This window comes from Falco cherrug, chromosome 11 (genome assembly GCF_023634085.1).
Source record: "Falco cherrug isolate bFalChe1 chromosome 11, bFalChe1.pri, whole genome shotgun sequence".
Taxonomy (NCBI): domain Eukaryota; kingdom Metazoa; phylum Chordata; class Aves; order Falconiformes; family Falconidae; genus Falco; species Falco cherrug.
The window spans coordinates 6932034-6957156 of record NC_073707.1 but is presented as its reverse complement, the minus strand read 5'-3'; the positions used below and the strand labels follow the sequence as shown (position 1 = coordinate 6957156).

The 25123-nt window shown below is 47.2% G+C and overlaps 2 protein-coding genes across 4 annotated transcripts in view; both read left to right on the top strand.

The window, feature by feature from the left end:
- Positions 1-1088: 1088 nt before the first annotated feature.
- Positions 1089-10039, top strand: NME9 (NME/NM23 family member 9). The gene is made up of 7 exons (XM_055724128.1): positions 1089-1204; positions 4410-4467; positions 5341-5444; positions 6573-6644; positions 7528-7644; positions 9150-9225; positions 9947-10039. The coding sequence occupies exons 1-6, from the start codon at positions 1172-1174 to the stop codon at positions 9207-9209; spliced, it is 444 nt and encodes a 147-aa protein (XP_055580103.1). The 5' UTR covers positions 1089-1171; the 3' UTR covers positions 9210-9225; positions 9947-10039.
- An 85-nt stretch (positions 10040-10124) lies between these two features.
- The window catches only part of VPS8 (VPS8 subunit of CORVET complex), an 85497-nt gene continuing 70498 nt past the window's right edge, over positions 10125-25123 (top strand). For 2 of the 3 annotated variants that reach the window (XR_008734547.1, XM_055724123.1), the window contains exons 1-6: positions 10131-10314; positions 11478-11546; positions 13364-13494; positions 15158-15251; positions 16247-16279; positions 17709-17763. Coding sequence is in view for 2 of the 3 variants with exons in the window: in XM_055724123.1 (XP_055580098.1) it covers positions 10189-10314; positions 11478-11546; positions 13364-13494; positions 15158-15251; positions 16247-16279; positions 17709-17763 (508 nt within the window). In the remaining variant the exon portion in view is untranslated. Of the gene's footprint in view, positions 10315-11477; positions 11547-13363; positions 13495-15157; positions 15252-16246; positions 16280-17708; positions 17764-25123 lie in introns of all 3 variants that reach the window. The other variant, XM_055724124.1, reaches the window with a different exon arrangement.

Genomic DNA, 25123 nt, shown 5'->3' with positions numbered 1-25123 from the left:
TGTGAAAGTGCTGGGAAGCAGTGACACAACAGGCAGAGGAATAATTGAATACGTAAGGTTAGATTCTTGTGGACTAGAAGATGGGTTTAACAGGGACTGTCATTGATAATCCTAAAATGTAAGCGCATGATAGGTGTAAACATGCAGAGATTTTGTGGTGCTTAAGATCACCAGGATTTCACTGGAGGCTTGTTTCTACATATGCTGGGGGCAGCCAGGGGTGCAGTTTGCCCTGCTGAGCTGGTGCTGCAGGCAGGGCCGCCCCTGCGCATCCCCGGGAGGCGCTGAGCCAGGACCCCTCGGCTCGCCAGGGGGGGCGAGGAGATTTAACAGTTCCCAACCAGGAGCACCCTTGGCCAGCCGGAGGAGCAGGATACCCGCCGTCACGCGCTGCGTGCCACCAAGCAGCCCCGGCAAGGCCTGCGGCTGGAGCCCGGCGTGCCCGGGCACGGGAATGGACGGGGGGAGCTGCAGCCCAGCATCGCCCTGGGGGCTGCGCCGGCACCGCGCTCTCACTGCAAATAAACCCCCCCACCAGCCTTCAAAAACTCGGCTGTTCGGAGTGGGGCCAGCAGCTTGTCCCCTCCGCTCCGTGCTGGGGCGGTCGTGTCTGCGTCCCACAGCTTGTTCGGAGCCTCCAGTTTAGTAGGGGCAGGGGAAAAACCGGGGCGGGGGGGAGCGTGCTGGGGGGAGCCGGGCAGGTTTGGCAGGCACAGAGCAGGCGGGGGGCTCCCACCGCAGCTGCTGCTGGAAGGGGGGTTGGAGAGGGGACAGAGCCGAACCTCCCGGCTGCACTGGAGGGGCTGGGCTGGGCTGGGCTGGGCTGGGCTGTGCGGGGGGGGGCTGCCATAGCAGCGCTGGGGGGCTGCCAGCTGCTCTGCGGGTGCTGCCAGGCCCGGGCTGGGCCGCTCGCCGCTGCCACCCGCCCGGGGTGAGGAGGGGGCAGCTGCGGGGTCTCTGGAAGCGAGTAACAGCTGCGTCCAGGCCGTGGGCACCGCTGAGCCAGCCCTGCTCCCGCCCCGTAGGTGCTGCATCCTGGGTGGAGGAGCAAGGACAGGTAAAAAGCTTTCTCGGTGGTGCAGGTTGGCCAGCAGTTGGATTCACATAGAGACCGTCTGCGGCGCTTTGTGCTTGGGGCTGCTGTTCCAAGGACCTTTGTTCCTGCTGAAGGATGGCCGCAAAGAAAAAGGAGCTAGTATCGCAGGTTAGTAGGAACGAGGGTTTTAAAATACCTTGTAAACTCATAGTAAGTACAAAGGACGAAGTTCAGCCTTGAGGTATCTCTTGATTCTTCTGGCAGAGCCCTGCTGTGAGGTCCTTGTGGTGGAAGAGGCGGGTGGGGGGTACGGGAGCGCCTGGGAGGTCAGATCGGCTCCCCAAAGTCCTGCTGTGTGGTGCAGCAGGAGGTTGCTACGGGCTGCAGGACGCCTTGCAGAGCTGGCACGGGCTTGGCTGCTTTCGTAGATCAAAATGTATCTGTGTTTCATGGGACGCTTGTTCAGAGGACATTTGGAAGTAGGGAACTGGGAAAAGCAAGGGGGTGTGAATGGCAAGTGTCACCGAGCTGAGCAGGCCACCTGCTTAAAAAGATCGCTGTAAAGGTGGAAAATTAGGAGGTACATGAAAAATTTAAAGGCTGAAAAACCTATCTCACAATGATGCGCGGAGGAATTTTTCACTGTGCAGGTGACCGAATGATCCTTTATAACCACCCGCCTAGGGGAGGGGGTTGCTGAGGGCAGTTTAGTATGCAGAAACCAAAGGAGGTGATGAAGGTCTCCTTCAAATTTTGAAACAAGTTTAGTCCTCACAAGAGAAATACTGAAGGAGGTTATGGATTCCCTATCCCTGTTTGTTTACTGTTAAAATGGGGAAGCATGGAGTGAAAATGTGAACGTTCGTGTAGGAGAAAGAGGTTCACTTTATGAAGGTGTAAAAATGGTTTCCGCTGCTGCTGGTCCAACTGTGCTCCTGTGCAATGGGGAAAATTACATCAACCAGACTTTGCACCTTTGGCAGCTAAGGGAAAGCTGGGTCTAGCTCTGCAAAAATGTGATTATTCACATCTGCAGATGAAAGCTGAACCTCATGTAGGTTGTGATGTGATGTGACGTCCTAGAAAAGTTCTGGTCATATTAGAGAAAAGCCACAGGGCATCCGAATTAGCAAAGCACTTTGAAGGATGCTGGCATTACTTTGCGTCCATCAGCTGAACTCATGGCTGAAGTCATTATCACAAATTATATCATAAATCATTTGAACTCATTAACATTCTGTGAAACTCTCTGAGGATGGTCCTATAACCACTGATATCTGGAATAATTAAATTTCTTAATTCTGCAAATGTTCTCTGAAAAAATTAAGCTTGGGGCCATGTACTAGATGGGAGAAGAGGGGGAGGGGTTTGAACAACTCCCTGTTGTGTGAGTGCGGTGGGCTCCTGGGGAAACCCTGCCCTGATCTCCAGTGACACCTGAAAATGTGTAGGAGCCCATTTAATTTGTGCTGGACTTTCCACTCTTGGAATTCTTGACTTTGCAATTTTAGCAGTCCTTTAATGCACGTTGGTGTTAATTATTGTAAAACAGTTGGCCTTATTGCAACTTGTTGTCTTCCAGTGCAGACTAAACGTAGTTAGGATTAATGATGCCAACTGAGAAAGTTATTAGGAATCTTCGTTTTCAGGATGAACAAAATCAGATCTTACATTTCTCAATAAGCCTTTTTTTTTTTCCCCCTTAAACTTACTGTAATTTTCTAAGTACATACTGAGGGGCAAGTCCTGTAAGATGAGGAAGATGCTAAAGATCTTTATCTTTCTAGTAACAGTATTGAAGTGTGGGATAATACGGTACACGGCACAATGTATGGAGCTGTCTAGGGCATCTTTGACCGGGTAAGTCCTTGAGCAACCTCTCCTAATGCTGCCCCCTGAGCAGAGGTTACGCTAAGGACTCCACAGATCCCTTCCAGCCTAGATCTTTCTGTGCTTTCTTCTTCACTACCTTTTGGAAGTCTTTAGACAGGAGCTGGTAATTCAGGTAAGGACATGCTGGGCTCAGACCACCCTCTAGTGCCCAGACACCATGAAAGCCGGGTATTTGCTGGTTTGTTTTATCAAAAGGCTGAAACATCTTAATGAAGTAGTATGGCTTGTGTGCGGGCAGGGTGAGAAACTGCTGGTGGGGAACCACCTGGCTTACAAAATGCGATGAGGGCTGGATCTGAAATAGGTGCGAGGAAAGGAGGACGTGTGCTGGAGACAAGTGTGTTGAAGCAGCACTCAATGCTGCAGCCCAGCCCAGCCCAGCACCTCGCTGCTGCTGCTGAGCTCCATGCTGGCTCTGCTGGGAGGCCCCCACTGAGCTGGGACCTACCAGGTGTCAGTGCGTGTGTGGCTGTCCGAGCCCATGCTGCTTGTGCCGTGATCCAGGCAGCCTTGCAGGGAACCAGTGCAGGCGGTCATCTGCCTGTGGCGCTTAATTGTTTTAGCTGCTAGCCTGTGTTAAAACATCATTATGTATCAGACTTCCATTTAAGCAAATGCACGGTAGCTGTTTGTGTTTTTTTACAGCAGGAGTGCTGGGGTGGGGAGCTCAGGGTCCCGCATCCCCGCTGCCTGCTGCTTTTCCCGGTGCCCGTGCACCTGCAGAGCGGCACGGTGAGGCAAGGCACAGGGGGAGCAGCTGGAGCCCTTCCCTGCTCCTGGATCTTGCTGCGTGGCCCCGCAAAGAGTTGTGCTGCCGTAAAAGCAGGAGAGTGCCAAAAAACCCCCCTGAGGTTGTGTGGGTATCTCACAGACCTTCCCTCTTGTGCCATACTCTGCGCAGCTGCGGCCCTGGTCAGTCAGCTGAGGCCCTGGTAGGGCACGGGGGCTTGTCCCCAGTCACCCCCAGAACAACTCTTAGTCTCTCTACGATCCAAGTCTGGGGTTCCCAAGCAGCCAGACTGTTCAAGTAGTTGCTGCCACCAAACGGGAGGGCTTGCTCTTGCCTGGGTGCTGCTGCCCTTCCATCTGCCATTCTGCGGTTCTTGTGAGACAGGAGGCTCTAACCCAGTAAGATTTTCTGCGGAGCTCGCTGCTGGGTCTGTCAGAGCTGGCGCAGGTAACAGCGAGAGCACGTGGGAGGTGAGGAAGGAAGGAGAGTTTGGGAGTGAGGGTATCTGACTTTAGCTGTCTGTCTCGCGGGTCTTCCACCCATGTTCCAGCCCAGCTTTGCCCTGCCCAGCTGGTGAGAGGATTGCGGTCAAAAGGGTTCCCTGAGCAATACCTCGGGTGATACGGCCTCAGGCAGGCAGGGCTGTCTTCAGTGCAAGCACGAAGGGACTTGTCCACATGCTGCAGCAGGCAGGTAGTACCTGCTGGCTTCCTGACGCGTTTACTGTGTTTGTAAAATTTTCGCACACAGATTAACATCAATAGCCAGGAGCTTTGGGAAGAAATGCTGTGTCTCAAAGGACTCATTGGTAAGTGTTTGGTCAACATACTAGGTTGCTTTTGTTCTGTGTTAAAAGGACACCAGTACTGTTAGGAATCAGTTACAACTGATAGGGATGTTCAGTCAGTCCCTCCATTCCTCCTGCCCTGGATGGAAGAAAGCAACACACTGACAGGTGAGACCATCTGGAGGCTGTAGTCGTCATTACGTACTGTCCCACATATCATGCAATCAAAGCAGTGCTGGTGCAGAAGCTTCTGGAGGCTCCAGTCCAGCCAGCCGCTTGGAACAGCTGTCCCCAGTGCAAGGAACAGCTCTGGTACCAAGGGTGGGGGTTAGGGGGCTGCCAGGTAAGCCTTGTGCTCTGTGCAGCAGTTTTCCCTAGAAAATCTGGTGCCTCCAAGGTCACAGCCATGTCAGTGTTTCTTCTAAAGACATCTCCATATCCTTGTTACTAGCTTGTTATTTTATAATGTGGTTTCATCCTCTGATCTAGCATTTGAAACCTTGAAAGTGTGTAACAGTTTCTACTCCAGAATTGAATCCATAGCCCCTCCAGGGCTCAACAGGAGCCCTGCCACACTCCAGACAGATCTACGGGAGCAACAGCCACAAGCTGGTTTTTTTTGTTTGTTTGTTTGTTTGTTGGGATGGGTTTTTTTGGGGGCGGGGGGATGTTTTGGGTTCTTTTGGCTGGACATGAGGCAAATCTTCTCTGGTGACCTCTGCAGCACCATCCTAGGGAAGGAGACCTCAATCTTCAGAGGTTTTCATGATTCTTCTTACTACACTAGCACCCTTCCAAATGATTATGCTGCAAAGTGGAGAAGTGCACAAACCAGCCTGTTGGTCTACGTCTGACCCATTTTGACTTCGTTTGTACCCGTTGTCCTGCTTGCAGTTGTTGATGCATTTCAGACCTGGTGTGGTCCATGCAAAACAGCAGTGGATCTTTTCCGAAAAATAAGGAATGAAGTTGACAGTGATCTCCTGTGTTTTGCTGTGGTAAGATCTAATTTGGCACTGCTTAAAATACTCAGTTCCCTGAAATTAGCAGGTAACTAAAGGCTGAAGTCATTTATCTTTCCGGTATTCAGCCCAAAAGAAAAAAGTGCTTTTTTCAGGAGTTTTCAGCTTGTGTGAGGGAGCCCGCCACCTCAGACACTTGGTTACATCGGTAAGGACTCACCAAGAATTTTCAGGCTTCAGCTATTCTGTACTTTTCAGATTTCTGCGTAAACAAGTAACACTAGGCAGAATCGTTAACATACGTGTCCCTCTGATGTACAGGGAGAGTCTCACCCCGAGGAGACTACGGGACCGGTGTCTAGTAGGGGGTTAACAGAGAAGGCAGACTTTTCTCCGAGGTACAGAGCAAAAGAACAACAGCAATGCGATCAAGTTACACCAGGGGAAACCCAAGCAGATAGAAGGAAAAAGTAATCAGTGTAGGAGTGGTTGAACACTGGGCCGGGTTCCCAGGGAGGCTGTGGAGCACTGATTCTTGGAGGTGCCCAGAACTACGGCAGCCTTGAGAGCTCCTGTAACACTGCGCCTGGCCCTGCTTTGGGCAGGGTCTTGGACTGGAGCCCCTCAGCTGTCCCTCCCTCCCTCGCTGGCTGGGTGACTCTGTGTTTAAATGCCTCTCCTGGCCGAAGGCCAGCTCAGCTGCTGGCAGAGCCGAGGGCAGTGAGGTTTCTGGTGGAGGCCCCTGCTCAGCCCTCCTTGCACCCTGCTGCTGCCCCTGGCCACCATAGCCCCTCCTGTCACTTCTCTCACCCCTTGTAGACAAGAGGTCCTGGCTTCATTTTTTCAGGCTTTTTCTCTGGGATGCACTCAGGCGAGCTGCTGTGAGACGGGTATCCCTGCCCCACTAAGGCTGCTGTTCCAGCTCCTGCGGGAGGGATCTGCCTGCTTCCCGGGTCGCTGGCACCCAGCTGGAGGTGGCCGTGGCCCTGGCTCTGACCAGTGTCGTTTTGTCCCATCAGTGGCCCGGAGGTGTTCTGCTGTACCTGGGGGCGCGTGCCAGCCAGCTGAGGGTGGCTTCGTCTGAGTCCAGGCAACTGCGTGTGTATTCCTCTGAAGCAGAAATGCTTTTCTAGAAATACCGGACTTATTTTACGTTCCTTTTAGGCTGAAGTTGATTCCATCGATGCTCTGGAAAAATACAGAGGAAAATGCAAGCCTGCCTTTCTGTTTTATTCAGTGAGTGAAAAATATTTTTACAGTAGTTGCGTAGCAATAAACATGACTTGCTGGTGGGAACAACTGTACTTTTTGAGGGATACTCTTTTTCTTTCTTGTGTGACAGGACAATTTTATTTGTTCTTTATCTGCTGGTATCTACTGGTGATAAAGTGCTGCATGGATAAGAACATACACCCAGAGTTTACATTTAAATCCTTGCTGCTTTGCCACCAAGAAACAGAATAAAGCAATTTTGTTTTATTAAAAAAAAACAACCAACCAACAACAAAACCACCAAAACTATAAACAACAAAAGAAGAGGTTAAAGTATGAATGAAGTAGAACAGTTTATATTGTGCAGGTGGGTGAGAGGCAGACCTTGCACAAAGTTACAGGAGCTCTTCAGCTAGAGATTGTTGAGCTTTTTTTTTTTTTTTTTTTTTTACCCTGCGGGGAGGCCCATGTAGCCTGTGATGGATGGCTGTGTTTCGTGGCCCTTTCTCCTGTCTTAGTCATGAAAATCCCTATGATTCATGCTCGGGGGTCCCTGTGACTTGCTGAAACGTGTATGTGTCCGCAGGGTCTTGTGGCTGGCTGACTCCACGTGAGCAGCGTTCACGCCACGTTAGCGTGTGGACATGTGTGTTGCCCTGCGGGGTCCTCAGGTTCAGCCTCCTGCTACTGCCGGACCTCACCCCTCTCACAAGCTGCTTTGGTTCTTGCTAAGAGCAATCAGGAATGACAAAGAGAGTTGTTCCACAGTTTCCCTCTTGTTGTGTAGCAAAGCAGCTCTGTCCCGGAGGGCCTGGTACATAGTATCAGACATGATGTGCTGCAGTGATTTCCAGAGCCGGGAGGGCACCACTTGAGCACCCACTGATTTGCTTTTCACACCTTTCAGGGAGGAGAATTAGTAGCTGTTGTGAGAGGAGTGAATGCACCATTGCTGCGGAAGACCATCCTGGAACAGCTGGCAGCAGAAAGGAAGGTTTTGGAACACGGAGGAGAGCGTGTGGTGGTAATCAGTTACTAAATCCTTAAATACCTGCGGATGTGCATGCCAGAGGAGAGGTTCAGCGCCCTCAGCTCTAAAACAGTTACTTCCTTGCAAAAATCCTGTCTTTTTGTCTGGACTGACTCTGAAATCTGGTTAGCACGCTGCTTGGGTGTCCGCAAGCCGGTGGAGCCTACCTGGATGGAGGAAGCTGAAAGGGGTAGTTGCCTGTGGTTTTCAAAACCTCTGTCCTCTTGCCAAGAGGAAAAGTAGTACCTATCATCTAGCTCTGCAGGATGAAAGAGAAACTCTACTGTGACTTCTCTCAACCTGTTTACCTACCCTAAGCATGTCTTTTATTCCTTAAAGCTACCTTCCTAGCTGGCTTCTAATTCCAGGATCTCTGGCAGGTCTCTGTGTTGGCATTTCTCAGGCTGTGGTGGCAGACAGTTCATTGCTGTCTTAGTCATTTTTGTTTCCTGGTGTTGACTGATACCGTGGATTTCTGCCTGGAGCCTCTTTTGGAGCTCGGCCGATCTCTCTCACTAATCTGCGGCTGCAGGGACCTGCTGCCTGTACTCTGGATATTGCTGCGTGATCTATCAATCTGCCTCTCAGCAGCTCTGTAGCACAGTGGCTGCGCAGTCTCTAGTGCCTGCTGGAAAGCCCTGGGCTACTGCATGGCAAATGTTCTCCTCCCTCCAGCACTGAGCTCCGTGTCAGTGCCTAGAGCCAGACCAGCAAGCTCCAGCAGCCTGCTGCCGGCCGGGGGTTGTTGGGAGCGGTGTTACTGAAGAAGCGCTGCCCACCCTTTGTTCTGAACTCGCCATGGGGCAGTATCAATTAATTCCTCCCTAGTTCTCAGATACCTGAGCGCCTGTTGTCCCCTAGTCACCTCCTCTATGTCACTGATGACTTATTTAGACTGTTATTAAATCTGCTGTCAGATGTCTTGGGTGTCACCACCCCGGTTTGGTTCCACATTCCTTGCCCAGGCAGTGCTGGTGCAGGCAGTATCCTTAGAGCAGCTGAGTGGTCCTTGGAGCTGAAACCAGAGAGAGCCCCAGGCCCACCGCTCCCAGCCCAGCCAGCCTGCGCAGCCACGGCCACAGGGACCGTCTCTTTGTGGGTGGTCTCCTGAACTGGACACCTGAACTAACAGTGTTTCTGAGGAACAAAAATTACCTTCCTGTCTGTAACCTGCTAATCTTAATGCACAGATGATGGTGTGTTGGAACTGCAAGCTGCCTCCACTGGGCAGCTTGCTCTGGTGGTGCTGGCTGGCCAGTTTCTGTGAATGCTTTCCCCCCAGCTTTTGCTAGTCAACTGATTCAGAGCTCAGGAGGTGACCGTGGACAGGTAGGTCCTCTCCTCTCACTGCTGAGCTGAGCCTGGCCCTGAGGACAGCCGGAGGACTGGTTCCTGCTCAGCTGGAGGTGGGATGTGAGGACCTGCCTGGCAGATGCTCACCTCGAGGGTGAGAGGACACTTGGGATGTTCCTCGCTCATCCACGTGCTCTTGCTGTCAGGTACAAGACAGAGCCTTCTCCCAAGAGGAGGGAAATGCGGCTGCTTTTCAGGAAGAATGACAGGAGGGCCAACCAGGTAAGGCTGCGGGGTCGCTCCGTGCCCTTAGTCCCCACCTTTGCTGAAGCTGGAACCCTATGCAACGCTCCAGCTGCTGCTGTGCCTCGGGCACGCTGGGCACAAGGTGGGCTCTTCCCCCAGCCCCGGGTGGATCAGCACACGGGCTAGTGTCACCTCGGAACACTGTATGTAGGCACAAATGAGAGTCCAGGGTAGTTTGGGTGCCTGACATTGCTGAACCACAAGCATTTATCCTTCCAACATGTGTTTTATTCTGCATTTGTTGGTACTGCCCCCTCCCCTTGCCTCCCGGCTTGGTGAGGGCTTTTGCAAATCCTGCGTGGTTTTCTTCTGTCTCAAATGCCCAAAATACAGAACTAGCTGCACATGCTGCTCAGCTCTTCCAGGTTGTTTTAAAAAGAAAACGCAAATGCTCGGGCACCAAATCTTGTTACACCTGGTCTTGCCTTGTTGAAAATCAGCTACATATTCCCTAAGACTTTTGTCTCTCACCCGATTCCTGACCTACAGGGTTGCTTTGTTCTGGCTTCGCAGGGCCGCAGCTGCAGACTGGCGCTGGGAATACCGAATCCCGGGCCCCAGGCTGCCGGGGGTGGTAGCAAACCCCCAGGCTTTAGCTGGGGCACGGCGGCTGCGGAGGGGTGCGGTGCGGCGCGTGCTCAGCTCTGCCTCTCCTTGCCTTACCTGTTCCTAACGTTTTCCCTGTTCCTTCCCTCAGAGGCTAACGCTCCGTCGGGCCGGGGCCTGGTTTTCCAGCTGTCGTCATGGAACGGACGCGGGATTTCCCAATAAAAGGATTCGTGCAGCAGCAGCACCACCTCCCTCCGTCGCTCCCGGAGGTCGCGGCCCCTTTAAGGCGGCTCGGGGGCGGGGGCACGCCGCGCTGCGCCTGCGCGGGGTGGGGGCGGCCCCGGGCGCGGGTTCGAGTCCCGGCGGTCCCGGCCCGCTGCGGTCCCGGCCATGGAGGCGGCGCTGGAGCCGGGCGCCTGCCCCGCGGGAGCCGAGGCCGAGCCGTGCGCGGAGCCGCCTGCGCACCGGCTGAGCGCGGCGGAGCTCGACCGCGAGCTGGACTGCCGCAGTGAGCTGGTGCGTCCGGGCCTCGGCGCGGCCCCGGGACCCGGCTCCCTCCCCCGCCGCCGGTGCAGCGGCCCGGTCGGGCCGCCGTGTCTGCGCCGGGCCCCGCGCTCCCCTCAGCACTGATGGCCGGCGGGGCGGGCCCGGGCCCCTCGGGCAGCCGTGCAGGAGGGCCCGTGAAGGAGGGTCCGCGGGCCCCCTGAGGCAGCCGTGAGGGAGGGTCCGTAGGCGAGGGTCGATGGACCTCTCGGGCAGCCATGGGGGGGGATCCACGGGTCCCTCAGTCAGCCGGGCGGGCGGGCCCGTGGGGCGGAGGCGGGCGCCTGGGGCAGCCGTGAGGGAGGGCCTGTGAGGGAGGGTCGGGCAGCGGGCTGGGAGCGCCGTGGGGCAGATGCGGGCCCCTGGGGCAGCCGTGAGGGAGGGTCCGCGGGCCCCCTGAGGTAGCCATGGGGCAGGGCCCGTGAGGGAGTGTCCGTGGGGCCGCCCAGCCGCCGCGGCCCGGGGCTGGCGCAGGCCGAGTTCCGCCCGGGAGCCGCTCCCGCGCAGGTGGCGGGCGTTTGCACCGTGCCTGTTGCACCGTGCCGGAGGAGCGGGGAGTGCGGAGCTGAAATAATCCTGCGTCTGGGAGAGGCGGTGTCAGAGCCGAGGTGCGCAGGCAGCCGGCTTTAGGGGCGTGGGAATGGGCGCGGAGGGGGCGAGGGGCCGCTCCGCTGCGCTTGGGGAGGCGGGCAGGACGCAAGTGCTACAGCAAAGCCTGATTTTCGGTAATGCCGCTCTCAGATAAAAACATCTTTAAGAAAACTAAATTTCTTCCCGTTAGTAAGCAGTCAGGAAAAAAATATCTTGTGTGTTAGTGTCTACCTGTATTAGAAAGGCACTGTAATGGTAGTGATATTTAGGAAAAAACCCCAACTCAACAGCAATTGAAACTTCAGATCTGGGCCCAGGTCAGAGAACTTTTTTGTATTTTTGATACTAGATATCTCTTGTTCTGTCTTGTAATGCCAAATTTCAGGGAAGGCATCGAGAAATCATAGTATATGCGGTGCCTTTCTGGGCAGAGGTGTTTTGGAAGGAGTGTGTGCATAGTGGCTTTTTTTTTTTTCCTTAGTTAGAAAGGAGTTTGGAAGGTGGAGCAGGCAACCTAAACTCGGTCTACGCTTTCTGTTGTACAGATCGATGACAAAGAATTTGACATTCCTCAAGTTGATACCCCTCCCACACTGGAGAGTATCTTAAATGAGGTGAGTGGTCCGTCACATGTGCAACCAGCTCCATTTACAGGGAGGAGCTAAGATAAGACAGCACATACTTCTTTGGCTCTTCTCATATTGTGTTTTTCATGGAAATAAAATTGTATAATTTCATGATTTCCTGATATTGATGGCTGACAAAGTGCGTGCTCAGTTGAGTGATTGCTGTACAGTGCGTAGTATGGAATTCTGTTTTTTCAACCGAAATATCCACAGCTGAATTATAAAGGGTTTCCATCCAATTTAAGCACGTTTACCTGTGAATTTGGACAGAAGTCTATACAGTTTATTAAATGACAGCGTCATTAGAAAACTTTTGTTGTTTTTTTTGTGTTTCTTGGTTGTGTTTTTGGTTTGTTTTTTGGGGTTTTTTTGGTTTTTTTTTCCTAAAAATACATTCAGAGAATTCTGGGTAGTTCTTAAGCTGTGGGAAGAGAAGAGAACTAGGTTCTTCACAACTGCATTTATATTGTACATTTCGTGTATTTAGCCCTCTGGCAGGAGTAACAAACTGTCTCAACATCTGATGTTGCCTGTAGTACCTTGCAGGAGAGAGCTGACTTTGTGTTGCTTCTATCCGCTTCAGTATGGTTTTTTACAATAGCCACGTGAGTGCCCAATTCTTGGAAAGGAAAAGAAGGGCGTGCAAGTAAAGATACGTTCAAAGAAAAGAAGCTATTTAGCAAGCTGAGGAAATTGGTGGTTGGACTTCCTAGGAAACCAGTTTAAAGGGAAAAGGAGCCTGGGAGAGGTGACAGTTCTTTTAAAAAGTTGTATTAAAGATACAGGGTGTCCCAAAGAGATACAGTCTAGGAACAAGAGGAATAGTAGAAGGAGTAGCATACAGAGGTATGTCCTGTTTCTGCTGATGCCTTGGATGATGAAGATAAAGGGAACTTATCTAAATTTGGGTGATAACAAAACTGTAATGAGCTGCATCATGTCCATGTCAGAGGAGTAGAATCCAAGTCAAACTTAAGAGGTAATCACGAAGAAAGTATTGTTCACTGCAGACAAAGTGCTATTTATTTCGGTACATGTGGGATGGGAATGATTGGCAGAGTCTCTTCTGAAAAGAATTTTAGTGGAAGAACAACCTGAGAGAGCCAAAAAGGTATAAAGCTGCACTGGAAAAAGATGCTTAATGGGCACAGGACTGCCAGCTGTAAGACAGATGAGGAGCATCTGCTTTGTTCCCTGCACCTTTGGTGTTAGGTGGGGTATTGTTTGCTCTCTGGCTCTGTGCTTTGAGAATACCATGAACTGTACTGAATTTAGAAGACATCAGGGAGAATGGCCATTTAAAAAAAACAGTTAAAAAAATGTCTAGGCTAAGCCTGAGAGGGATGGGAGGGTGGGAGGTGTGGTGTGGCTGGAGAGAGAGATGACCAGCAGAAGTGCAAAATGAACCCTCGTAACAGCCGGAGGGATTGCCAGACTCTTAGCCCCCACTGGGTGAAGTGCTGGAGTAGATGATAACCTAGGCCTTCCCTCAGCAGTTGAAGACTTTTTGAGAACAGCTTAGTCAAAGGTCTGTAAAAGTTTTGATGAAGTAGATGATATCTGGGGAAGAAAGATTTGTTGAGTAACTTTCTCTCCAGCCCACTTCTGTGATTATTGTGAATTCTGGGAACCAGTGCTTCCACAGAATCAGTCTGGTAGAATGATACATAGTTCTGGTTTCTACATATGGGACTATCTTGTCCTCTCCTCGATTTTTCTGCTGAATTGATGCTGTTTTGCTGATGTTTCTGTTAGTGTTCTGTGTTTTGAATGTTTAGTAAGCTGTGGTGATTCTCTTTCTTCAGACTGATGATGAAGAAGAGTCTTTCATTTTAGAGGATCCCTTTCTCTTGAACATTGATAACACGGATACACACTCCTACGACACATCTTCTGTAGCAAGCTCTGACAGCGGGGACCGGACACACCTCAAAAGGTACAGCAGGACCCATACCCTAGGAGGTTAAAAAAAAAAAAAATCTCCTTTTTTGAGTGGGTAGAAGGACAGATAATCCAAAGCTCAGAACAGCTGAAACTTCCTAAGGCAACCTCCTGCTGCCTTCTCCCCGAACTTTGCTGTGAGTGTGCAATTTGTCTGTTACTTGGGTAGGAAACCCTTAACTGCACGTGTGGATTCTGTCTCCTGCCGTTATAGTGCTGAAGTCCCAGGGGGATGCTGCAGGGACTCTGGTGAAGCTGCTTTTGACAGAACAGTGTTACTCCTGCAAGATCAAGCAGGCAAAGACGGGATTTGTTTTTGCACTGAGGGCTAGCCTGTTAGAGCAATAAATGTGTTTTATGGGAGATGGAGTATTTAGAGAAATTTGAATGGCATGTATAAAACACTGAACCACGATGACTTTAAAGAAGACCTTTCAAAGGTTTGTCTGATGAATTCCAGAGTCTGCAAGCAGCTGGTGGTTATTTTTAAAAGGTAAGTGAACTGCTGTTACTCCTGTAAATGGAATGCTAATCTTGACATCTAGAAGCAGTGTGCAATATGATAATTAGCTATAATACTGCTGACTTGTCTCATTAATTACTCAAATGATGGCCTGATGCTACTTCCTGAGCCGCTCCCATCGCTTTCTTAGGTGCCATAAGAAGTTGTGATTGTTGTGTGAGCAATTGCATAGGCTAGGAACACTTCCCTAAGTGTGGTGATTTATGGTGGTGTACTGACTCGCAGTCTCTTCTTTTTTTCAAATAAGGTGGTTTGTGTTGATGTTTCTTGGAGTGGCTTAAACATTTTCCAGTACAGAGTGGGCAGAAAAACCTGGCAGTGTTATTGTCATCTTTAGGTGAAGCTAGTTGCCATGTTTATGGGTCCTTAACCATGATATAAGCTATGAACAACATGTTTCTTGAGCCAACCTGTGAGCTTCTTAACTTGTGCACCTCTGGAGGGATAAGAGCCAAATGTTGTGTTACTGTTGGAAATTTGGCTTTCCGGAGGTGTGTGCTTGGCAACAAAATTGCAACTTTGGTGCGGATTTTCCCTGTGCTGTAGGTGCTACAGTATACCCATGCTCTTTAGAAATAATTGTACCCCTGCACTAGTTACTTTTTAAATATGTTTTCCCCATGAAAAGAAACACTTAACCTTTCGGATCAGATCCAGCTGTATTTTAATTTAATGTTATTTTTTAAGCATACATCCAGTTTTCCTAGAGGTCTGTATTCTGCTGATCAACCTTTTCCGATTGAGTGTTTTCCTTAGATATTCACCTTTAAAGGCTGAAACTTCCTGACTCACTAGAAGATTAATTGAAGAGCAAAAGTGTTGCTTTCAGGCTTTATTAATAAGTTCTAAGGTTTGCAGATATGTGCTTGAAACTTACAATTTGTTTGAAGGACTATTTCTCCCCCCCAGAGATGAGTTAAAAACAGATTTTATGCAGGCACAGCAGTGCATAGCAGGCTTTGCTAATAATCTCATGTGTGTTTAATTCTGTGCACGTAGGCCCCAAGAATAAGAATGGAATCTGCATGAGTTATGGGTGCGTGTAGACTTTACCTGCTGGTTTAGCTATGGGTTAGGCAAAGTTCCAAACTTTTATTCAGTTCCAACGCATTTGATTTATTTCTTATTTCCTTAGGAAGAAAAAACTCCCAGATTCTCTCTCACTCCATGGATCAGTTATACGGCTCTCGCTTCTGAAAGGGATTTCTGCCCAAATAGTATCTGCAGCAGTAAGTGTCTTTTTCTCCAGGTTGCATCCATTAACAAAAATTTGAACCTCTTCTGTTGTGGAAGAGTGTGTGTGTGGTGATCTCCCTCCCCTTACTACTAGTTCTTGATAAAACGAACATTTTTGATATGTAAACTACTGACTAGTAATCCCTAGCCAGTAGTATCGAGTATTAGCTGAGCTGTTGCAGCAGCAATACAGTAGGTCCTCTCTAATACAGAGTTGTGTGCTAGTTGTCATTAAACCTGGTGGGAAATGTTAATATAAAATGATAGCACCGCTATTGTTCTGCCTGCTTGAAGCTGCTGGGAACAGGTTTGCTTAATGCCTGCAGCAGGCATGCAGCACACTCGTTGCTGTGAGCTGAGCGAGGAGCAGGTTTGCATGTTCCTGCAACTGCGCTTGAGGCACAGGGGCAGCAGAGCTGGTCTGTCGGTTGTACTGCCGGGGGAAACCTGACCGCCCGAGATCGCAGCCAAGGTGGTGATTCTCGAAGCGTGTGGTTTCCGAGGCGTGCAAGGTAGGCTGGTTAAAACAGAACACAAGTGGCTCAGCTGGGAGTGTTTTGTGATGGCTGTGACCAGGGTTGCAGTGTGGTGCCACGGGCTGTTCCCTGCGTTGGCAGAGGTGTGGGTGAGCCACCGGGATGGGAAGCTAGTGAGGTGTGCTTGACAGGGCAGCGGGAAATGGGATTGCCACTGATGTCTGTGCCATGTACAAAGGGAATACTGAAAACTTACTAAGATTAGACTGCTTTAAGAAAAACACAGTAACTTTCATGTGGAATTACAGGATATTCTGCTTCCTCTCCATTTCTGCACGCTTTCTCATCCTTTCTGAGTATTTCTAGCTGGTGGTTCCCTCCACACTTCTGCCCTGGTGGGACTATTAGAATGCAGCTTGTGTTGATTCTTCTGCATGTTGTAGTTCTAATTATTAGACATATGCACGGAGCTGGGAGTTCTGTCTCTCTTACGACTTGTCCTGTTTTTCTAGGACAAAGTGGATGCCGGCTTGCCCACTGCAATTGTAAGTAACAATTTTCAAGTACTGTATAGTTAGGTTTTGTGCAAGTTTGTTAAAGCAGTAATTTAAGACAGCTGATAAACACACCTTCCTTCTTACCCTTACTAAGGATTTTCAACTATAAGGGGTGAGAGAAGCTGCATGAAAGATCTGGTTCTTGGGGGCAGAGTTCAGCCTTCCTCAGCTGCCCTTCTGCAGTTCAAGCCCCAGGTTTTCCCCTTTTTCATGTCATTTCCAGGACTCGTTAGTTGCACGCCTAACCTTTCCTCGTAAGGGTGGTGCTCATCTGTTGAACATGTTGAATTCCCCTAGCTGTTTTCTTCTTTGACTCCTAACAATTTTTTTAAAGAAACTTAAACTGCAGTGCTCATGAAGTGCTGGGTTCAAAAGCAGCACAGCTCTGTTGTAACTGGAATATGACCCTAAAATACAAAATTTCACTGCAAGCCTGTCTGAAAGATACTCCTACTTACCAATTCAAATTAAACTTCTTGAAGTCAAACATGCTGATTAAAATACATCTGAAGTGAAGCTGCCTGTAGTTAAAGGAGAAGAGGTGAACATTTTAAGGAGGTGAAATACAGCAAATACTCGTTATGCCTTTCTGAGTTTTAATGTTTTAAGAAGAAACTAAAGATGTGCTTGGTTGCTTTGACTGCAGTAGCAGCAATCCATAAGAAGGTATGCTTTTGTTTAAAAAAGAAAAAGGAAAAAAAACATAGTCACATCTAAGGGAAAAGGTGGCACAGCAAAATCGGAAGCACGCTGCGACTGATGTGCACATAGGATAAAAACCTATACTTACATAATCCAGACGTTAAACCACTTAATTTTGTAGTCTGACTTACGCTTGCTAAGAAATAAAAAAAAGAAAAATCTTAATATCTGCAGCATTATGTGATTTCTATGAAGTTTTATTTAATTGGGTGCAGGTTTGCAAGTGCAATAGAATCTTGGAGCTGTGTTTAATTCCCCACGGAAGGAAGCTGGAGTCTCTGGGCTTGCTGTGGACTGTCTCTTCAGGGGACCAGTGCTGCCCCGGGTTGTGTAAGAGTTCAGATGTGGGTGTAGCAGCTGAGGGAGAAGACCCCTCTGAATATTTATACTCTGCTACCACAGCAAAAGAACGAGACTGACCTTACAGAGAAGAAATTTCACTGTGGGTACTGCTCTGAGCATTTGAATTTCAAACAGCAGAGGAGGAGGCAGCCCTCTGAACTTGAGAAAATCTGTGTGATGCTCTTCAGATACAATACTTCTCTAGCTTTCACATAGAAATTGCTTGTCACTTATAGATGTAATAATTTTCTATTTTATAACCTTCTAAATCTTCCCCTTTGGGCAAACTTTGCATGAATATAGTGAGAGTTTAAGTGGCGGATTTGTGACTGACATTTCTTCTACTTTCAATCTTTTTGCATGACTCTTTCAGGCAGCATCAAACCTGATAGCAGTGGGCACTTCCCATGGGTTAGCGCTGATATTTGGTAAGTTAAAAATAAAGTTTTGAGGTTTTTGCATTTTGATGATCTTTAAAAAAACCCAAAAAAACCCCAAACGCACACAAACAAAAAGAACCCAGCCTGAATTAGAACTGCGGAGTGAATTTCTTCTAATATTTTCTGGTTGTGCTAAATGTGATTTTTTTCAGTAAAGAAAAGCACAAGTAATATTTTAGTTGTCCTTATTCACTTCTTTCTTCTGCTTTGTTGGGGACTGGCCCATTGGTATTGAGAAATTTAGTTCTGTGGCAGTTGTCTAAAAAGCATTTTTCTATGTTTAAATTACTCTGTTTTCATGTGGAAGAAACCAGAACCACTATAAAACCATGGTATCGTACGGTATTAATCTTCTTCCTGTGACATAGGACCTGCCAGCATTAGGGAAAATTCAAGTGTGTTCCTTGGGAGGTAGAACTTGTGACCCGTGGCTCCTGCAGGCTTGCATCATAGGTTTTCCTTCCCTGACCTTCCCCTGCACCAGTCACCTCTATGCCTCTTCGTTCTGTTATTCTTCCCTTCCTCTTATCACCAGACTTTCTTTAAAAAGTTTCTGAGCTCATGATTCTGACCAAATTCTTAAGAATTTTAGGAATTTCGTTATCCTCTTAAGTTGCCTGAAGTTATTCAAGGGACCAAAAGTTACGGGGCACAGGGTACAACAGAAGGATGGGAAAGACTGTGACAGTCTAAGACTCACCTTCCTGGATGTTTAGACATTAAACTGTTTTCCATTTGCTTAATCCAGTATTGAAACAATTACAGAATGTGCTTAATCTGAATGTAAGTAATTTACCTGCTACAGTCAACATGTGATCGCACTGAGTTTTCAGTAGTAGATCTCAGTGGGTTTTCTAAAATTTGACTAGTATGTGGAGATCTCCAGTATCACTACTATGGAATACATTTTTGCTCTATTTTCCTGTTGCTGTTTCTGTGTGTGGACACTATGAAGTCATAAGCTTTTAAACAAGAAGCTGTTCTCTGCAAATGTCATGAGAGATTATTTTTAGCATTTTACACTCTAGAAGGGGCTGTAGGACTCTCTATAAGCATGCAAAGAGGAAAGATCTTTCTTACCTTCATCGTGATTGTTTCTGCATCAAGTCCCACGTAAGAGGATGGACCACTGAATGCCTGAATGTCCAAGGTGTTTAGTATGCTGGGGTATTGCAGTTGCTCTATCTTGTGAGGTCTGCTTGTTCGTTTTGCTCAATGCAAGTGTGTCTAAGCAGAGTTTTCTTTGAAACATCGTTGATTGCTTTGGACCAACAGGTTTACTGTTACTTTGGCCACGATCTTTACAAGGCTGCGTAGTCTGTAGTTACTCGGTTCATGTTGTGGCCTTTAGGAAATCTGGCATAATGTCAGCTTTCTGCTAATTGGCTTTTATTAAAATGAATGTCAATACTTTGAAGAACTTCTCTGCATACTTGCAACAGGGCCTTTAAAGCTTTGTGATCTACTGAAACATAAGAAGTTATTGCTTATACAGCCATGTAATGAGCTGTATGGTCACAGCAGGTTGAGGAAAACTACTTCCCTCTATTCTGCCCTGGTGAGGTCGCATCTGAAGTCCTGTGTCCAGTTTTGGGCAGCTCAGTACCAGACAGACAGCGACGTACTGCAGTGAGCCCAGTGAAGGGGGGGCACCAGGGTGATGACAGGCCTGAAGCACATGATGCATAAGGAGAGGCTGAGAGAATCTGCTTTCTTCTGCATGCAGAGAAAGAAGCTGGGGGGACGTCATGCTCTTACCTTCTACTACCTAATGGAAAGGTACAGAGAAGAGAGACTTGGACTGTTCTTAAAGGTCCATGGTGTTCGGTAATGAGGCAGTGGATCCAAGTTGCATCGTGGGAAGCTCTGATGAGCTTTTTCACCATGAGGGTGATGAAGCATTAGGTAAGGGTTGAGAGAGGATGTGTAATCTGCATCCTTGGGGATGTTCAAAACTCAGCAGAGCCCTGAGCAAGCTGATCTCGTTGACTTTGCTTGGAGCAGCAGGACTGGGCCAGAGACATCTACAGCTCCTTTGCTGTTATTCTGTGAGTCTATGCTGTAATTTCAAGGTGATGAGCAATGCCATGCCATCCAATTTTGTTTCAGATGTGGGCACAAATGCTTCCTGGACACTTCTGTTCTCTGCTAAATTCTTTTGGTTCTGTAACTAGAACGTGGGTGTTCACCCCAGTGCTCTCAGATCTGTTTGCACAGACAGAAATCCTTGCGGGATTTGGCTGTGTGAGGTCACCTTGTGTGCAGAAAGAGAGGATTAGTGATCTGGCTTGATTTTATTCTGTATTTTAAACCAGCAGTTTGTCTGTAGACCAATCAATTTCTGTACTTTTTAAATGAAAACATTTTTCTACTAGACATGTTAATTAGGATGAGATTTACTCCCTGGAGTTTACTAAGCTGTGTGCATGGTTTATACTGTACAATGAAAATACCATCTCTTTTGGCCTGCAAAAACGTAGGTCTGTTTTCTGATTGAATGTTGCTGGTGTTCAAATTTCTCTGAACAGTTTTATGTCACTAGCAGATTTTGAACCCTTTAGTCTTTCTTTAATTTCTTTAGCTATTTCATTAGTCTATTCTCATAAGTCCACCTGTACCTGTTGACTTGTCTGCTTCGTCCTTTTGAAGGAAGACTTGGGGAGCTTCCATTCTGCTTTTTTGAATGCTTCTGTTGGCTCTTGAAAAATTTATCACAGGACAATTCTCAGATTGCACATATAATCTTTGAAAACCAACATTTTTCTTGCGGATTAGAATTGGATTAGATGCCAACTCTTTGACATCCTGAAAGTTGCAGAACTGTTGGTAGGAAGGGATGTCTGGAGGCCTGTAGTCACTCCTTGTTTGGTGCAGGACTGTCACCAATAACTGGTTTGGGGCTGCCTGGTTGTTTCTAGCCAAGTCTTGAAAAAAACCTTACGAATGAAAAATGCTGCCCAACAGGCAAATATGCATGCACGTGCTCCTCTGGTAACCTGCTCTAGGGCCACATAATGTTGCAGGGGGAAAAAAAAAATCCTAACAACCCATCTAAACCTCTCTATCTGCCATTTCTGGTATTTGCCATTTGTTACATGACGTGATGTTGCTGAGAAGAGTTTGGTGCTCTATCTTTCAGGTAGTTTATCTTCTGTTTGACACTTTGTTACCACATTTGGATAATGACAGCTTTTTCTGCCTTAGGAACACTACCCTTAGTTTGTTTCTAGTGCTGTGCTTGATTAGGGAATCTTTGTTCTATTATAAATGAGGGGCCATCCTTTTGCCAAATTCTTTCTGAAACTTTTTTCAGAGTTTTGAGCATTGTGCAAATGAACAATTAATGCTGTGTACCATCACTTGAGGATCACTAGCTGAAATGGAGAAGTGCTCTCCCAGCATGCCTATAGCAATAAACAAATAATCTTTAAACTTTTATTTCTCCATCTTTCTAGAAGAGCTAAGAGGTTTTTACAGTACTCAAAAACTAGCACTTAAATGGAACTCACTGAAATGTGTTATTTTTCATTAAGACTTTATGTTCTATATAGAAGTTTTCTGTCTGGCTAAACTTTGTTTAGATTAGTGTTGAACCATTTATTTTCTCTGTTGGCTGTAAAACTTACAGTTAGTGTCCTGAGTCTTTGTTGAGGTGTGGGGGTAGCATGGTATCTTGAGAGAACAGGTAGTGTAAATACCTAAAGACAGCATTAAATCTAGATTTTGGGGACCGTTGTCCTTGGTTCGTTTTTGAAGTTAATGGGGAGTTGACTGGCTGGCTGGTGGTAACTGCTGAAAATAGTTCTACCAGTTACATCACTGTGAACTTCCAGTTTTATTTCCTCTCACCACTTTTTGTTTTTAATACTATGAAGTCCAAATTCATAAACTCATTTTTCTTCAGTAATTCCATACACTTTTTAAACAGTTTTGTTTTTAAAACACCAGCTATCACAGCATCCTCTCGGTTACTTGTATAAATGAAAAGGGGAAGTGTTAAAAAAAAGAAACACTGCCAGCAAAATCTGAAGGTTCTGTCTGTCATTGAATTTTATCACATATATGCTGTTTGTTACTTAACTCCTTTTATGTTGACTTCTGGCTTTTTCTTTCCTCTTTTGGCCCTTTCTGTGTGGAATGAAAAGGAAAAGGTACAGTAACACTGCACTGTGCACGTACCCTGCATGAGCAACTCCTGTCTTGCCCAGTTTGCATGTTGTCTTAAGTATCAGAACTTAAGATACCAGATAAGCAGCGAGTAAGGCAGTGCAGTAACCAGCCAGTGGCTAACACTACTGGGCCAGTCTGGGAACTGGTTGTTGAATGCATATGCATTGCACGCTTCCAGACTCCCTAGGAAAGAACAGCAGAGGAACAGGTCAATGTGCTATTTATGTTTTAGGGCAGCACGTCCATAGCTGTTGGTAAAGGCATTATTTCAGGGCAGGACAAAGGCTCTTCCGTGAAGTCACCGTTCATGTATTTCTGCCTGAGAGCTGCCAAGTGGGAGCACTGTGGAACCCAATTCAAAGAGCTGGAAGCCAGAAGCTGTGAAACCCACGCAAGCAGATAGCATCTGACAGCTCTGCTCATGCACCAGTTATGCAGCTGAGGAAGGAGTAGTGAGTTCCTGATGGGGGTAGCCACAGGTGATCTGACGTAGCCCCTGCTCTGAGTAATCAGTTTGCTAGCCTAAGGTGGGGGTAGGGGATGTGGAGGAGGGTTCAGCGTGCCCTGGTTTAGGGGGCAGCTGTTGTGATACTGGGGGAGATGGCATCTGCAGCCTGTCCCAGTAGCTCACCATCTCTTGTCCTCCTGATCCCCAGGCCCAAGAGGGATGTACCTCCTGGGAGAGCAGTTACTCATGCTGGGCCAGAGAAAGGTGGGAGGAAAGGACCTATTCATAAAATTTGTAGTATTTGAGTAATTCTGCAGGAAATAAAGCAGGCCTTTCAAACTCAGGAAAATCACGGCTTAAGAAAAAGATCTGGATGAAAACCTGGTGATCTGATAAGTAATGACTTCTGGAGTGCTCTGCTTATTCCTTTGTTGTGGAAAGCGACTTTTTTCATATTCACAAACTTGTTTTTATCCTTTACGTGTAGAGCTGTATCAAAATGCCATCTCATTTTGACTTCAGACTTTGAGAACAACACAAATAGTTACTGCTAGAAATTTTTCAGAGGAAAAACTGCGTTATGTAAATAGCAAATTAAAAGCTTTTTGACAATTGAAAGCCACCTTTTTTTTCCCAAGCATTTTAGAAAAAGCTTTTTATGCTTAATCCTAGTTGTGCCTTAATTGAAAGCTGGTAATATTAATCTGGAAATTCATCAGACCACCTTTTATAACAGTTTGCTTTGTTTTTATTACTCTGCCAGTTGATAGGAGCTCATTGATTCAGGTATCTTGCTTTGCTTTGGAAGCAATTTCATCCATCTTATTCATAGTTAGTTGGTTTGTTTGTTTGTTTTTTTAATCTTATCTAAAGGCACCTCCTTGTGTGTCATCTTTTCACTGGCTGGAAACAAGTACTGGCCTGGGTTTCTCTGGGGTTAGTGGTCCAAGTGACTGTTTCTCAATTCTGAAAATGATCTCTGGCAGACAATGGGCCCTTCCTTCTTAGGAAGGAATAATTTGAGTCACACAAAGCATTTAATTTTTGGGGTGGAGTGGGGGTCTTTTTTATTTTGAATTAACGTTGTGGGTGAGGGAAGGAGAAAATGGGTTTGGCAGTTTATGTGGGTATAAAGATGTAAAGCTGGACTGAAAGTAGTATTGATTCTGAAGCTGCTGCCCTTTTGCAGCAAAAGCTGTGAAAGATTCTCCTTTTTCATGCCTTACAGGAAACAAGTTATCGATTGATTTACTGACAGGTTTAAGCTGAAGTGGAAAGAACAGAATGCACTTTGCTTTAATAGCAAGAGCTGCGGTATTCACCTTGTTTTTAAATGTATTTCTATGGTTAGCAGATGGTCTTTTTGTAAGTGAACTCTTACTTTCCAGACCTCTAGAACAGGAATTATTTCTAAGGGACTTGAAGGACACCACTTGGAGAATACTTCTCTGGGGAACTTGTTTTCTAGCTGTAGCTCTGTGCTGTCTGAACTTCCATAGACGTCTTCTATGAGTTTTTTCTTCTTTTTCTTTGACCTGTTCTGATCTATGCCATGTTACACCCTTGTCACAGTGATGTCAAGATGTTTTCTAGTAGCATGATGATTTTTATTTCCATCACATGGCTTCTGCTTTCACCTTATCCTAATAAAGAGAGTTGTGTGCAGAACAATGGCCTTACTTTTGAAGTGTTTCCACTGCCTTGTGCTTGGTAATAGAGGTGGTGGTTGAAATACCCTGTCTGGCCCCTGGAGCAGAAGGTGCTGTGTTTGCTGTGGCTCTGTGGCATCAGACTTGATCTTCAGCAAGGCTGTGTTGCACTGGAGCGGCAGATGTGATGCATTGCATGTTGGTTTTCTAATTTTTTGCTGTAGTGATACTGAAGTAGTTTTGGCTCCATGTTTCTCTTACGTATTGAATGATGGCAGCCATTCACACTATAGTCACTTGAATTGTGTCCATCCTTTGTTTAGTTAAACACGAGTGTTAAGGCTTAAAATTTAGGTATCTATTTATACAGCAACTTGTGTGACTGCCAGAGCTGCTTCTGTACATGTAGGTTCAGCCAATTTGAACCCTTATGTTCTTGTTGGCTTTAAAGAGGGTATTATCTTGAACGATGTCACATTCATTTAGAAATCTAATGAGAAGGGGTATTTTACACAGATTATTTAACTGAGAAAAGTAATCTTCATCTGCCTGTAGTTTAACTGAACATCTCACACTAGAAGCAGTATCTGTATGAAATGTTCAGTGTAAACAAGTAAATGTCAGTTCTCATTTGAAAATACAACTCCTGTGTTCTCTTTGGCATAAGCCAGATTGCAGGGGAAGAAAGGGACATGAAGAACAGGTAGTCTTTCCCAGAGTTGCCTTGGCTGCTTGTCATCTGACGAAGAGATGATGATTTTCATTGATATGGTCAACTGAAGGCCTCTTTCTCTTTTTTCCTGTCACAGATTGCAGGCGTAGAGGTCTTCAGCATTCACAAGAATCCTGATGTCTTTGAGCACCCAAAACGTACGGTGTTCTTTTGGCCGCTACCGGCATCTTTTAGGTCAAAACTGACAGTTTTTTATAATACCTGGGCTTTCCTTGTGTATTTGCAAGAGAGAGCATGGCCTTTCTGTCTCCCCCAGGCCCTGTCTCATTTGGTGCCCAGAACAAGTGATGTTTGTAACACCCTCTTGATCCCTACCTCTCCCCTACCGCTATCCAGGTTTTCCAGGAA